This window comes from Hypanus sabinus, chromosome 17 (genome assembly GCF_030144855.1).
Source record: "Hypanus sabinus isolate sHypSab1 chromosome 17, sHypSab1.hap1, whole genome shotgun sequence".
NCBI lineage: Eukaryota > Metazoa > Chordata > Chondrichthyes > Myliobatiformes > Dasyatidae > Hypanus > Hypanus sabinus.
In genome coordinates this window covers 31,095,165-31,110,934 of record NC_082722.1, presented here as the reverse complement: position 1 = coordinate 31,110,934, position 15,770 = coordinate 31,095,165, and the positions used below count along the sequence as shown (strand labels likewise).

Here is a 15,770-nt window from a genome sequence, read left to right as displayed (position 1 = left end):
TGACTGAAATCACAGCATCAAGTACCAAATCACAGTATCAAATAATACATGACGATACATTAGTCGATACATAAATAGTAGCAAACTGCTGAATTTTCTGTGAATAGCTTGGTATTTAGAGTAAGTAATCTGATGAAATGTCAACTGCTGAAGAAATGTGGGGCCTGAAACGTGTTCATGAAGCTAATCTGGAGGGGTGATCCACTGGAATTACCAGCACCTGGAATGGATACCTCAAATGCTGGCTATAGCTCTTGTTGGCAAGAAGGCAAAGAGACTGTGAATTTGTGATCGGTTCAATTTATAACTATGGTTATACATACATATATATATATCTATACAGTATATGTATACACACACACACATATAGACAGAAAACAGACAGAGAGCATATCATTATATATAATGCATTATTTGTGCAAGTTTATACAGAAGCTGTAAACAATTAACTCTAGATGTTTATGAGTATACAATTATTACATGCACTTACTACTCTTCACAAAGAAACAATGTGGTGTATATAAGAGTAAGAATCATTGTACCATGTATATGATATTTGATACATATTTATACAGACACTGCCAATAGCTAAATGTTGCCTCAATTCAATAAAGGATGTTCTGCTGCTAGCTCCACCTGTTATTTGCTTTTGGAAGCAGAGTCATTTATAAGCACGTCGGGACAATATTCTCCACCGTTACTGAGACACTGGGTTGTGCTTCTGAGCTGATGGCAGTACAGCTGTGAAGCATTCACACCACAGCAGTGTTTTTACCAATCAGTACATATTGCTGCCACACAGACAACAGACAATTCAAAGCCAGACATCCTAGACCCAGATCCATTAGAAGCCAGCCTTCCAAACCTTGTTCCTACATCCTTCGATGCTACTAAATTTTGATCCAATTTCCAAATTCCCCTTCTGCTAAAGTGGTAATTCATTCTCTAGTCTCCCCCTCCACCACCATCCAAAGCTCTAGTGCTTCTAAATCCTCCTCCTCTGCAAGTTGCTGATGCCCTCTCCAAAAATCACCATCTTCTTTGCAATGCATTCTAACAATCCCAGCTAAACTTTCCCTCTACCATTGCTGTGGGCTGGTGGATCTCCTTGCCAAGTACCTCCCACAGTCACTCCTTCAACATACTACAGCCTCCACAATCCACCTCCAAGATCTCAACCCTGTCATGGCACAGTAGCAAATCCTGGATCTGAATATTATTCACAAACTGAACTGGAACTAGCCATTGGCCAAATCTGTCTCCAAGTGCCATCTGAGCGACCAATTCTTAAAGCACAACAGCCAGATCCAGTTTGGTCGTTATTCAACATGAGTTTATTGAACAATAGATCAGCAACATTATACATGATTTTCCTTAAAATCCTTCACACAAGGCTAGCATCTGTTACCCATACCTAAAAGTTCTGGACTGGCATACATGAACTGCTGCATTCCATATAATAAAACATAGAACATGAATGTCTTACGGATTTTTTTTGTCCCAGGCATGATGGAGCAAAAGCAATATATTTTCACCTGAGGATTTTGTACAGCTTAGCAGTGGCATCCCCACAGTGCCCCTCTAGGCTGAGGACATTGCAGTAATGGGAAGTGCCGACAGAAAGCTTTTGTTTCAGTAGCAGCTGTTGCCTGCACGCATTGCAACCACTGGGCCCCTGTGGTGAAGGTGCCATGCTCCTTAACGCCAGTCAAACTAGTTTTGATCTTCGGGAAGATGTGACTTTATTGAGTAAAGTGACACTGCATCTCCAGACAAGAAGTCTTTACGCACCAGATTTATGCCTTGAAAACAGTGCAGTACTTTCAGATTGAGAGGACAAGTTAAGCACTACAAAACACCAAAAGTGGTCTCTGGTCAGTGGTGGCTTCAGGAATGTTGGTGGAAACGCCACTGAATATCGAGGGGAGGTGGATGAACTCTTTTGTTGAAAATCAATAGTCTCTTACTGATCCGGCGTTGCCGAATGCGGGCACGCCCTACTTCACACTTCATTATACCACGAGCAGCCAACTTCCCCACTCCTGGCTCCTGCTGGAGACATCACCGACGAAGCAGCCGACAGCAGGCGGACATCATAATGCGCTCCTTTTTGTTGTTTTGCTTTGAATCGAGGAGCATGGTGTTCACACTCAGTCACGTCCACTGTCTTTCACTGTAACTCACATAGAAGCGCGCAGGACATGGGGAAAGGCTTTAATGCGCATCGACAGATGAAGCGACCTCATGTTTTGAGCATACACGCCGATTCAGATCGAAGCTCGTGGTCATTCGACTCTTTCTCCCGCTTCTCTTTTAAACTGCTATTCATCTGCTCAAAGACTTTGGCGAGATTTGAAGCTTTAAATCCCGTTTTAAAGTTCCGAGCAGCAAATGCATACAGGATGGGGTTAACACAGCTACTGATAAACGCCAGGGCTCCGGCAGCGTTCTTAAATCGGCCGTAAATCATGGCCAGTGCATTAGAGAAAGCGGCATTTGAATTCTTTGCCAACAGCGAGGTAACACGGCAAAGGTTCAGGGCGTGATATGGAAACCAACACAAGACAAACGCGATCACAATGCTTACGATTAACTTGCCCGCTCTGCTTCTTCTTTGGCAGGTCATTTGTTTTAGTCTTTTGGAAATGACGCTGTAAGAAATCATTAGTGTGGTGAAGGGAACTAGAAACCCCGCCAAGGTGATCAGCAGGAGCAGCCCTATCTCCTGTTGGCTGGAGGAGTAGACTCGACGCATCGGGCGCCCCTTTGCGTCAAGCTCGATTTCAAGAGTCATATTAGGCAGAGCGAGAAGCGAAGATATAGCCAAAATGCAAACAATTACTTTTATGATCGTTCCTTTCTTCCGCCACTTCTGAATGGCAAAGGGCTGGAGAACTCCCAAAAGACGCTCCAAACTCATCGCCGAGATAAGGAACACACTGGTGTACATGGACATGAGGATCAGGTAAAGCGTCAGTTTCCAAAACAGCACTCCAAAAATCCACACGTCGGTGAGAGAGTAAATCCAAAACGGCAGAGTGACGAGAACCACGAAGTCTGCCGCCGCCAGAGTCAGAATGAGTACAATGGTGGAAGATCGGCGTGTAATGTTAAAAAGAATTGTACAAATCACTATCAAGTTCCCGGGTATTCCAATGAGACAAGCCAAGCTAAGCACAACGCAAGCCACCACGTTTTCCACCGGCAGAGTCTGCGTGCTCCCATTGTAATCCACAGTTATATTGGAAATCGGCATTTAGATCATTTAGTCCTATTCCTTTAATAAAATAAATTGTAACGGACAATTTCCCCTGGAAACGGAGAAAGAGCAGCTTTGTGTGGTGAAGTGCATTCAGCGCTTTCCACCCACTCGCAGTCAGAAATTTGCATTGACTTCCGCCTTATATGGGAGTGCGAAGGAAGTGCCATTAACCGCTAGTTATCAGAAACAGGAACTCGAAGTGTAGAGCAGGTGCCTCCCGTGCTTTATCATCAAGTCACCGACAGAAAGAAAATAACAGGGTTGTCAAACAATTAACCTAATAGGGGGAGGAAGATTTGATAGTTTATTTTTCAGTTGTTGCAGCGATGTTATTCGTAGGGTGGTCAAAATCAGAAAATTACAAGCACCGGAGCTGGAGGATTGCGGAGATCCCAAATACCGAGGGGCGGCAGGGGAACGTAGTGCTTAGCACACGCTTTACAGTACAGACAAGGGTTCAATTCCCACTGCGTGCTCCAGTTTCTTTCTACAGTCCCAAGACCTACCGGTTGATAAATTAACTGGTCATTGTAAATTGTCGCGTGTTCGAATTTCAACACTGAACGTTGCCAAACAGATTGCAAGGCACAATCTATGCGGGTTGGGAATAAAATCTCCACTTCACTGGCGCGCCCGAGGGATGCGTGCTTACCCCACCGCTCTACTTACTCTCTCTGTCCCACATAACTGTGTGGCTAGTGATAGCCCAAATGTCATCTATAAATTTTCTTATGATACAACCATTACTAGTAGAATCTCAGATGGAGACGAGGGGGCGAGATATACCAGTTAGCTGAGCGGCGTCGCAGCAACAACCTTGCGTCAGTGACACCAAAGAGCTGATTGTGGACTTCACAGAGGTCCACAAACGAGCGAACGCAAACCAATCCTCACAAAATGAGCCCAAGTGGAGAGAGTGAGCAACTTCAAGTTCCTGGGCGTCAAGATCTCTGAGGATCTCACCTGGTCCCAACATATCAATGTAGTTATAAAGAAGGTAAGAAAGAAGCTACATTTCATTGGGAGTTTGAGGAGGTGTGGTCTGTCACCTAGAACACTCAAAAACGTCTACAGACGTACTCCGGAGAGGATTCTGACAGGCTGCATCCCAGTCTAGCACGGGGAAAGAGAGGCTACTGCACAGGATCAGAAGAAGCTACAGGAAGTTGTAGAATTAGTCAGCTCCATCTTGGAAACTACGTAGTATCCAAGACATCTTCAAGGAGTAGTGCCTCAGAAAGGCGGCATCCATTAATAAGGACCCCCACCACACAGGACATGCTCTCCTCTCATTGTTACTGTCAGGTAGGAGATACAGAAGCCTGAAGGCACACACTTAGCGATTCAGAAACAGCTTCTTCCCCTCTGCCATCAGATTTCCAAATGGACATTGAACTCGTGAACACGACTTCACTTTTTATATTATTCCGGTTTTACACTATTTTTAACAATTTTATACGTATATATATAGATAGATATATATTGTCACGTGCCCCGTGACGGGTTAAAGAACCAGCATTAGTGTTTATTAGTAACTACGCAGTACAGTACTATAAATGCAGATATATCAAACAGGTTAGCAATTATACACACACACACACACACACTATGTGTGGAAATAGGAACAAAACTATGCTCTTTCAAACCTAGGGGTGAATGGATACAGTCTTATGATGATGAGTAAAGTTCAGTTCTGTGTCGTGGTATTGAGTCTAGGGGGGGGGGGAGGAGAGAGAGAGAGAGAGAGGAGAGAGAGAGAGAGGGAGGGAGGGAGGGAGAGAGAGAGAGGGAGGGAGGGAGAGAGAGAGGGGGAGGGAGGGAGAGAGAGAGGGGGAGGGAGGGAGGGAGAGAGAGAGAGAGGGAGGGAGGGAGAGAGAGAGGGGGAGGGAGGGAGGGAGAGAGAGAGAGAGAGAGAGAGAGAGAGATTTGTAATCCAAAGGTGTATGTTGTAAGAAGGCAATTATGTCGCTATTCCAAAATAACAATAACAGTAGGTTTTATCTTCCGAAGTTGTTCGACGCCACACACGAATATCACCGACAATGATCTTCAACGAATATCCTTCCAACACAAGAGCTACCACACCCGAATTCAGCTACGGGACATCACAAAGTGGTGGCCACAGGATACTCAAACAGAACCCACGTTGGGATTATCACCAAGAGTAGATCATTACTGAGGCAGCATCTTCACGTGGTAAAACTACCAACCCCGGCCAGGATTATCACACACAGGTAATTTCCACACAAGGTTACCCCAAACACTCAACTGTGATAACCATTTATCCAGTTCCACGACATACGAAATAACTGCTACAGTGATTTGCCACAGGGGTGCCTTTCTTCAGTGAACAACCACACCCAGACAGGGGTAACACACAAGTTGTAATCACAAGGGCTTCCCCTCACCAGAGAACCCACTCCTGTGGATTAACTACGTGACAGTCACACCTTAGTATTGGAATGGAACTCAAACTCACCCTTGAGGGCTACAGAGGCGAGAGTCCCAACAGTGATCTTTTTGTCAGTAGGTTTCTTCTGTTTCAAACATTCTTCTCCCCTCTTCTCTTCCTTTAAAGTCACCGACTGTGACCATAACCAAGGTGACCGTTCTTCTGTGGTAGAGTTATCAACCCAGGCCAGGGTTGGACACACAAATAACTCCCCACCGGTCCCACCTTTTCCACACTGCGAGAGCTACTGATCGATTCTCCTGATCGCTCCTCCAAAAATCAACATTCCTGTGGGCACAACAACCTCATCCAGTGTCCAAAACAGTCTCTGTGTGTCTGTCTGTGTAGCAGCGGACCTGGTTTTTATCTCCACATGTTGGACACCAGCTGTCGATCAACCCACTCTGCCCTCCTCGCTCTGCAGGATCTTCGCAAGCAGGCAAGTGTCCTTGTGGAAAGATAAACAACTTGTAGAGAAACCATAACATCAATCTTTCAAGCAGTTTCTGTCTCTCTCTCTCTCTCTCACAGCATTGGATGCCTCCCTCTCTCTTAATAGCAGCACAGTTCATAAGGTCAATTCTGGATCCCATCACAAACTAAGATCCTTTCTGAACCCCGTCACAATATTTACTGTAATTGATGTACTTTTTTCTCTATGATCATGTATTGCATTGTACTGTTGCCGCTAAGTTAACAAATTTCATGACACGCCGGTGATAATAACCCTGATACTGATTCTGAAAAAGTACACACGGGTGGTGAGGAGATATCATGTCAAGGTGTGGGCTGTGGGGTTTTGGATGATGTAGGGTTTTGGAGGACAGTCTGCGAACCTTGGGGAAGCTCGGGGAGGGACAGTGGATTAGTGGTGGCAGAGATGAAACCAGATGATATGATGACGCTGGTGAGGTTGGGTTGATTTGTAACTGGGAGTTCAGCTCGTTTCTAAGCCAAAGCTGCAAATGGCCGTCTTCAGCTTCAAAAAAAAGGATGATTGTAATGGAACCGAATGAAAATGAGATTAGACTGCCTGATGTTTAGTTGGAGGCAATTTAATTTCATCCTGCATTGGCCTTGGAGATGGTAGAGAGTAGGTGGTAGAGAAAAAGAATTAATTGTTGGTGATGATAGATCAACTTTAACAAGGTCATTGGAAAAACTTTTGTATTCATCCTGAAAGCAGTGCCCTACCGTCTGATGCTGCTGGCAGCTGAGACCAACCCAGTTGCAGTTTCTTATCACCTCCAACAGTGCAGCTGTCCCCTAAGCAAAATTCAATTGCTTCTGAAATAAGGGCCATCGTATCTGATTCACTATGTTTACATAATACCCTCCATTCCTGACTGCAATAAGCCAGAAGCAGAAGGCTTGAATGCCCTAGCGTTACTTAAACCCCTCTGACTCTCAACACAGGCACCCCCAGGGCTGTGTACTGAGCCCCCTCCCTTACTCACTGTATACCCATGACTGTGTCGCCACCCACAGCTCCAATCTGTTAATTAGATTTGCTGAAGACACTACACTGAGTGGCCTAATCTCAAATAATAATGAGGTGGCCTGCAGGGAAGAAGTCATCCTTCTGACATAGTCATGTCAAGAAAACAGCCTCTCCCTCAATGTTGCAAAAACAAAGGAGCTGGTTGTGGACTACTGGAGGAATGGAGACAGGCTAACCCTATTGACATCAATGGATCTGGGGTTGAGAGGGTGAACAGCTTTAAATTCCTCAGCATAAACATCACCGAGGATCTCACGTGGTCTGTGAGGACCACAGCACCTCTTTCATCTCAGACGGTTGAGGAAGTTTGGCATGAGCCCCTAAATCCTAAGAAATTTCTACATGGGCACAACTGAGAGCATCCTGACTGGCTGCATCACTGCCTGGTATGGGAACTGTACCTCCCTCAATCGCAGGACTCTGCAGAGAGTGGTGCGGACAGCCCAGCGCATCTGTAGTTGTGAACTTCCCATGATTCAGGACATTTACAAAGACAGGTATGAAAAAAGGGCCCAAAGGATCATTGGGGACCCGAGTCACCCCAACCACACACCTGTTCCAGCTGCTACCATCCAGGAAGCGGTACCACAGTATAAAAGCTGGGACCAACAGGCTCCAGGACAGCTTTTTCCACCAGGCCATCAGACTGATTAACTCATGCTGATTTGAGTGTATCTCTATGTTATATTGACTGTCTATTTATTATAAATTACTATGATTGCACATTGTACATTTAGATGGAGATGTAACGTAAAGATTTTTACTATGCGAAGGATGTTAAAAAATAAAGTCAATTCAATTCAATAAATTGGTCGATTCCACAAACACCTTCCAGCCCTGTAATCTCTACCACCAAGACCAGCCCCTACAAGAGAACACCTCCACCTAGAGGTCTCCTGCAAGGCACACCTCAAATCAGTGATCAGCAATAAATAGTGGCCTTGCCAGCAAGACCCACATCCTGAAAAACCAGTAACACTTTTACAATACTGTCATATTCGGTTAGATTAAGAGAAACTTAATATCTGGAGAGGGTTTTGGAAATACAAACTAATTTTCCATTTCAAACAGCCTGCGGTGTTTATTTTTTCATGAGTAGTGATTTGTTCAGAAGTGAATGGCTTCACGATCCGTTTCTGTGCGCTATAAAATTCAAGTTTATATAAAAAAAAACATGAATCTAAATAGAGGAAGTTATAATACAGATTGAAGTATCTGTAATTGTCTTTTTCCTGTACTGTTCACAGTTATAAAGTCTGCATTTATCAAGCAAGTCTGTCACCATTCTTCTCTGCTGAGTCTAAATCCAGGAAGTAACATTATATGTTAACAGTAGCACAAGAAGCCAGCTCACCAACAGCTTCTTAAAGACAACTAGGGAGAATGAGATATGCTGGCCTGGACAACAATGTCAGGAATTTGAAGGCAAAGGATTCAGGCATGATAACATCATTGAATGATGAACCCATGTTGGAAGTGGCCATCGATGTAAAAGCTAATCTGCCACACATCATGCCATGTCTGACCATTTCATATCTCATTGTCACACACATAGATAGAATGCTTCATTTCGTGTGTGGTTGTGAACAGTAAAACTTAAACATTCAGAGATATTACAGATTAACTAAAGGCCTGATAAATAATATAAGAAACATTTTTGAGAAGCAATTATTGTTAAACAGTACAATAGATGGAATTAACAAGTGCATCTTGTATTAATAGGAATGATTTTACTGACCTTTGACCCGATGTCCTTAAGGTGTCAGCTTACTTGGATTCACCTGGCTTCAGCTTTCCGTTCCTGTACTCTTTACAAATTCTGCTGTTATGGAGAAAAGACCATGAGGACAATCACCAATTTTGATATATCTTCCCCCAATCCCCTGACCCCGTCATTGGAAGCAGGCAGCAATGGTTGGCTGCCAGCAATCCGTGCCAGTGGGGTATGTTTCTTGGAGGTGATTATGCTTACATCATCTCTGAGGGCCTGAAAATGCCCTGTACTCCTCAGGTGTGGAAGATAAGGTGTAAACTTGTAACCAAGGCACCGCTCCGCTAAGCTTAGAATTTCAGGAGTACAGTCTACTCCCGAGACCTTAACTTGCATTTGAGAGAAGGGGCAGGTGGCAGGGCAAGAGTGTGGTTGGGAGTGGGGTGGTGGGGGTGCAAGCAGCAGCAGGGGGGAGGCAATGCAACAGGGACTGAGGTCGGGAGCGGACCAGAACGGGGATTGGATTATGTCCGGGGCCTGAGATGGGCAGACTTGAATGGTGATAGGAATGGCTGGAAATAGGGCAGGAATGGGGCTAGGAGAATGACCAACAGCAGGGGCAGGGATAGGAGTGTGGTTTGGAGTGAGAACAGTACCACAACCAGGATAGAAGTAGGAGTAAGGGTGGGAAGTAACTGGGAGAGGTGGGTAGGGAGAGGTGGTGGCAAATATATGACCTGGTGGGGGGGACAGATATATTCCACATTGTTATGAAGTCACACATTCTTTAATATTAAGTTCAGGACCTGAAAATGGAATTGGAATTGTTTTTTTATTATTGTCATATGTACCAAGATACAGTGAGAACTTCGTCTTGCATAATGTTCATACAGATCAAATCACAACCATAAGACATAGGAGCAGAGTTAGGCCATTCGATCTGTCACATCTGCTCTGCCACTTCATCATAGCCGATCCATTTTCCCTCTCAACCACATTCTCCTGCCTTCTCCCCATAACCTTTCATGCCTTCACTAATCAAGAACGTATCAAACTCCATCTTAAACACATCCAACGACCTGGCCATCACAGCCACCTGTGGCAACAAATTCCACAAATTCGCCAACCTCTGGCTAAAAAAAATTCCTCCTCGTCTCCATTCTAAATGGTTATCCCTCTATTCTGAGTATATGCCCTCTGGTCTTGGACACTCCACTGTAGGCAACATCCTCTCCATGTCCACACATCTAGGCCTTTCAATATTCTATAAGTTCCAATGAGACCACCCTTCGATCTTTTAAATTATACTGTGCATTGTTGTAGAACAATGTTAAACAATAACAGAATGCAGAATGAAGTATAACGGCTACAGATAAAATGCAGGGTGGTAAACAGTAAGGTGCAAGATTGTAAGAAGATAGATTGTGAGGCAAAAGCCTGTGTTATCATACTAGGGAACTATTCAGTCCTCTTAAGGCAGCAGGGTAGAAGGAGTCTTTGGTATGTACTTTCACGCTTTTCTATTTGCTGCCTGATGGGAGAGAGGTGAAGGGAGAACATCCAAGGCGGGAGAATCTTGATTACGTTGCCTGCTCCATTAAGGCAGTGAGAAGTGTTGACTGTCCATGGAGGGAGGCTGGGTTCCCCGATGCCCCGAGCTGAGCCCAAAGCTCTCTGCAGTTGCTTGATGACACATGCGGAGCAGTTGCCCTACCAAGCCATGAAGTTCAGGAATCCAGCTTGCACGCTGCCCAACTCTGCAAGTCCAAATTCAGGACATTGCCACTCTGAGTGAGACACGATGAGTAGATCACCAGGTCAAGATCCAGGTGGGTGGGCACACCTTCTTCTGGAAGGGCAAATGAAAAGAAGAACGCCACCTTCACGTGGCAGGCTCTGCCGGCAAGTCCACAACCTATCGACTCACTTTCCAGGACTCTACACACATGTTCTCAGTATTTATTTATTTATCTATCTATCTATCTACTTACATGCTTATCTATTTACATATTTATTTATTTATTGTTTGTTTATTTGTGCAATTTGTCTTCTTTTGCGCATTGGTTGTTTATCTTTCTTAGTGTGTAGTTTTTCATTAATTCTGCTGTGTTTTTGTGAAATACTGTGAAAGCCCGCAAGAAAATGAATTTCAAGTTAGCATATAGGGAGATACAATATATGTACTTTGATAATAAATTTACGTTGAACTTTGAACTAATCTTTATCTCAGTAGCTCCCTGTGAACCTCGTGACTCTACGGCTCCTTCTAGCACAGACCCTGAACCCCACAGTGAGACGCCCATTCCAGAAGCTATGGAGGGAACCAATGATGATTCTACTGCAATGCTGAGAAATCTTGGCCCACATCCCAAAGGGAGCAAAAACCTTTCCTGCTGCAGAACCTTCACAAGCACCTGCCAGTGAGCAAGAGGATCTTCTGGTTGAGATATAAAAGGTACGGCAACAAGGAAGGCTAAAAAAAAAAAGAGAGTATCTGCTACTAACAGGTTTAATAAGACTGATGGTGAGGTCATTGTTTAACTTTTCAAAAGCTGCATGAAGGTCCAAAACTAAACTAAGAACAAGAGAGATCACTGCGCCTTCTGTAAGATTCCAAGTTATAGATGCATTGAGTGAAATTACTTCCACTTGGAAACAACATTAGAAAATAGATTGGTGAATGGCTAGCAACAGATAGATTTTATCATTGTTTTTAACATTTGCTAGAGAAATTCAATTGGGCAAGAGAATGTGAGCTTATCAAAATGCAATGAAATTGAGACATGGGAAAATGTTGACATTTCTTGAGTATCAACAAGCTATGTGCTTGAGATCTGAAATGTAATCGGAAAATGCTGAAAGCATTCACCAGGTCAGGCAGTATTAATAAGAAAAGGGAAAAAGTGAGAAGAGAGTGTGAGAATGAGTAAACAAGACAGTTTTAAGTATCAGAACAGACGAGTGAGGGGGCGAAGGGTATATCTTTAAAGGGAAGGTCTGATGATTATGAAACCATCTGATTAATGAAAGGGGGAGGGGAGAGGGAGAGAGAGGGGGAGGGAGTGAGAGAGAGGGAAAGAAGGAGTGAGACAGAGGGAGGGAGGGAGAGATCGAGGGGGGACAGAGAGAGATTGAAGTCAATTGGGGTGTTGGTGTGTGTAGGGATGTGTGTGTGAGGCGTCAATGAGTAAGGGCTGTTAACTGAGGTAGGTTTGAGGATAATCAGTGAGTATGTGGAAATTGAGTGCTGGTGTATTGGTGAGAATGTGGTATTGGTGAGAGTGTGGTATCGGTGAGTGTGGGAGGAGGGAATTTGTGAGTGTGAGTGTGGGTGTGGGGATCGTTGAGTTGGAGGAGTGAATGGGGTGGTAAGGAGTCAGTGAGTGTGGGAAGATTCGGAGAGGGAGGAGGGTGGAGAGTCACAGGGGGAGTGGGGAGTCAGGGAAGGAAGGAGGGGACCTATGACATGGTGCAAGGAAGAGGGTTGGGGTTGTGGTGTTCAGGGTCTGAAAGAGTGACACCGTGTAGATGGAGGGAGGTGGGTCCAGGGTGGAGGGGTTAGTGGAGGAATCAGTGTGTAAGAGCCTGAACCTATCTGCTGTTCTCATGAGCCCCTGTATGGTGAAGGACATCTCCGTGTGTGACTCAGAGATCAATCTGTCTCAGATTCATACGGTAGACCCCTTGGATACATTTTGCCGCTAACTAGACCAGTTTGTGTGGAGTTAATCTTATTCCACGTAATATTGAAGAGTGTGTGACCTCTAACAGTGTAAAGTTCAGGACATAAGACGTGAGGACACCCATCTCCCCACCCCCCACCCCCCAAAAGCAACATACCTAAACTCAGGACATTGCCACCCTGAGTGACTTACAGTGAACAAGACCACCAGCCTCAAAAACCAAATGAGTGTGTACCCCTTCCGCTCACCATCCTCCTGGGGCAAGCTTTGCTGCCAGGGACGAGCTGTTCCACACCTGAGGCTTGTCATGAAGCTTCTGTCTCCCCAACTCACTCTAAAGCAGAACCTGAGGATAATCCTGCCCTCACACTGCAGAAATCCTTGCCCACATCCCAGAGGGACATGAAAAGAGACAACACCACCGTAGAAACTTCACAGAACACCTCTTCTGCAGATATAAAATGCATGGCAACAAGGAAGGCTAAAAGAGAGATGTTAATCTGCTCTAGGCAGGGTTATTTAAGATTAGTGCTGAAAGGCTACAGTTTAACCTGACCCTGATTGCCAGAAGGTCAGCTGATATTTCAACCAGACCAGACTAACAACAAGAGAAACCACTGTACCTTCTAGGAAGTGGAAATGTCCTCAGTCAGACCCGTAATGGCTGACGTACTGGTAGCATTTCAATCATAGTTGCAGAGATTTGATGATTGGCTAGTAACAGCTTGATTTTATGTCATTTTCTGGAGAAACATAATTGGACGAGAGGGTGAGAGCTTATTAGAATGTAATGCAAATAATGAGTCAAGGGAAAATATTGCATTTCTTGAAAATCAACAAACTACAGGTGTTTGAAATCTAAAATGTTGAAAACATACACCAGATCAGGCAGTATTGATAGAAAAAGGGAAAAAGTCAATGATTCTGAAAAAAGGCGGTTCACCAGGCCGGGGAAAGTGAGAAAATATTCATTTTACATTGCAGATAGATTGTGCAGGGGAAACAAAAGGAGTATCTCTAAAGGGGAAGGTCAAGTGATATGGAGCCATCTGGTTAATGAAAAACAAGACAAAGATATTATACCCAAGAGGATGTCACTGAGTGCAGAGGCGTGTGTGTCCGGGGGGGGGGGGGGGGTCATTAAGTGTGAGGGGTCAGTGAGTGTGAGGACCTGTCTGTGAGGGGTCAGTGTGTGTGAGGGGTCGGTGAGGGTCAGGACCTGTGTGTGAGGGGTCTGTGAGTGTGAGGACCTGTCTGTGAGGGGTCAGTGTGTGTGAGGGGTCGGTGAGGGTCAGGACCTGTGTGTGAGGGGTCTGGAAGTGTGAGGACCTGTGTGTGAGGGGTCAGTGTGTGTGAGGGGTCGGTGAGGGTCAGGACCTGTGTGTGAGGAGTCTGTGAGTGTGAGGACCTGTCTGTGAGGGGTCTGTGAGTGTGAGGACCTGTGTGTGAGGGGTCTGTGAGTGTGAGGGGTCGGCGAGGGTCCGGACCTGTGTGTGAGGGGTCTGTGAGTGTGAGGGGTCAGTGTGTGTGAGGAGTCGGTGAGGGTCAGGACCTGTGTGTGAGGGGTCTGTGAGTGTGAGGGGTCGGCGAGGGTCAGGACCTGTGTGTGAGGGGTCTGTGAGTGTGAGGGGTCAGTGTATGTGAAGGGTCAGCGAGGGTCAGGACCTGTGTGTGAGGAGTCGGTGAGGGTCAGGACCTGTGTGTGAGGGGTCGGTGTGTGTGAGGGGTCGGTGAGGGTCAGGACCTGTGTGTGAGGGGTCTGTGAGTGTGAGGGGTCGGCGAGGGTCAGGACCTGTGTGTGAGGGGTCTGTGAGTGTGAGGGGTCGGCGAGGATCAGGACCTGTGTGTGAGGAGTCGGTGAGGGTCAGGACCTGTGTGTGAGGGGTCTGTGAGTGTGAGGGGTCGGCGAGGGTCAGGACCTGTGTGTGAGGAGTCGGTGAGGGTCAGGACCTGTGAGTGAGGGGTCGGCGAGGGTCAGGACCTGTGTGTGAGGGGTCTGTGAGTGTGAGGGGTCAGTGTGTGTGAGGGGTCGGTGAGGGTCAGAACCTGTGAGTGAGGGGTCTGTGAGTGTGAGGGGTCGGCGAGGGTCAGGACCTGTGTGTGAGGGGTCAGTGTGTGTGAGGGGTCTGTAAGGGTCAGGACCTGTGTGTGAGGGGTCTGTGAGTGTGAGGACCTGTGAGTGAGGGGTCTGTGAGCGTGAAGACCTGTGTGTGAGGGGTCGTTGAGGGTCAGGACCTGTGAGTGAGGGGTCTGTGAGGGTCAGGACCTGTGTGTGAGGGGTCTGTGAGTGTCAGGGGTCGGCGAGGGTCAGGACCTGTGAGTGAGTGGTCTGTGAGTGTGAGGGGTCGGCGAGGGTCAGGACCTGTGAGTGAGGGGTCAGTGAGTGAGGGGTCTGTGAGTGTGAGGACCTGTGTGTGAGGGGTCTGTGAGTGTGAAGGGTCGGCGAGGGTCAGGACCTGTGAGTGAGGGGTCTGTGAGTGTGAGGGGTCGGTGAGGGTCAGGACCTGTGTGTGAGGAGTCGGCGAGGGTCAGGACCTGTGTGTGAGGGGTCTGTGAGTGTGAGGGGTCCGTGTGTGTGAGGACCTGTGTGTGAGGGGTCGATGAGGGTCAGGACCTGTGAGTGAGGGGTCTGTGAGTGTGAGGGGTCAGTGTGTGTGAGGACCTGTGTGTGAGGGGTCGATGAGGGTCAGGACCTGTGAGTGAGGGGTCTGTGAGTGTGAGGGGAAGGCGAGGGTCAGGACCTGTGAGTGAGGGGTCTGTGAGTGTGAGGGGTCGGTGAGGGTCAGGACCTGTGTGTGAGGAGTCGGCGAGGGTCAGGACCTGTGTGTGAGGAGTCGGTGAGGGTCAGGACCTGTGAGTGAGGGGTCGGCGAGGGTCAGGACCTGTGTGTGAGGGGTCTGTGAGTGTGAGGGGTCAGTGTGTGTGAGGGGTCGGTGAGGGTCAGAACCTGTGAGTGAGGGGTCTGTGAGTGTGAGGGGTCGGCGAGGGTCAGGACCTGTGTGTGAGGGGTCAGTGTGTGTGAGGGGTCTGTAAGGGTCAGGACCTGTGTGTGAGGGGTCTGTGAGTGTGAGGACCTGTGAGTGAGGGGTCTGTGAGCGTGAAGACCTGTGTGTGAGGGGTCGTTGAGGGTCAGGACCTGTGAGTGAGGGGTCTGTGAGGGT

At 46.7% G+C, this 15,770-nt stretch overlaps 1 protein-coding gene across 1 annotated transcript; it reads right to left on the bottom strand.

The window, feature by feature from the left end:
- Nucleotides 1-394: 394 nt before the first annotated feature.
- Nucleotides 395-3,348, bottom strand: LOC132407168 (leukotriene B4 receptor 1-like). The gene has a single exon (XM_059993462.1). The coding sequence runs from the start codon at nucleotides 3,254-3,256 to the stop codon at nucleotides 2,243-2,245; it is 1,014 nt and encodes a 337-aa protein (XP_059849445.1). The 5' UTR covers nucleotides 3,257-3,348; the 3' UTR covers nucleotides 395-2,242.
- Nucleotides 3,349-15,770: the final 12,422 nt, after the last annotated feature.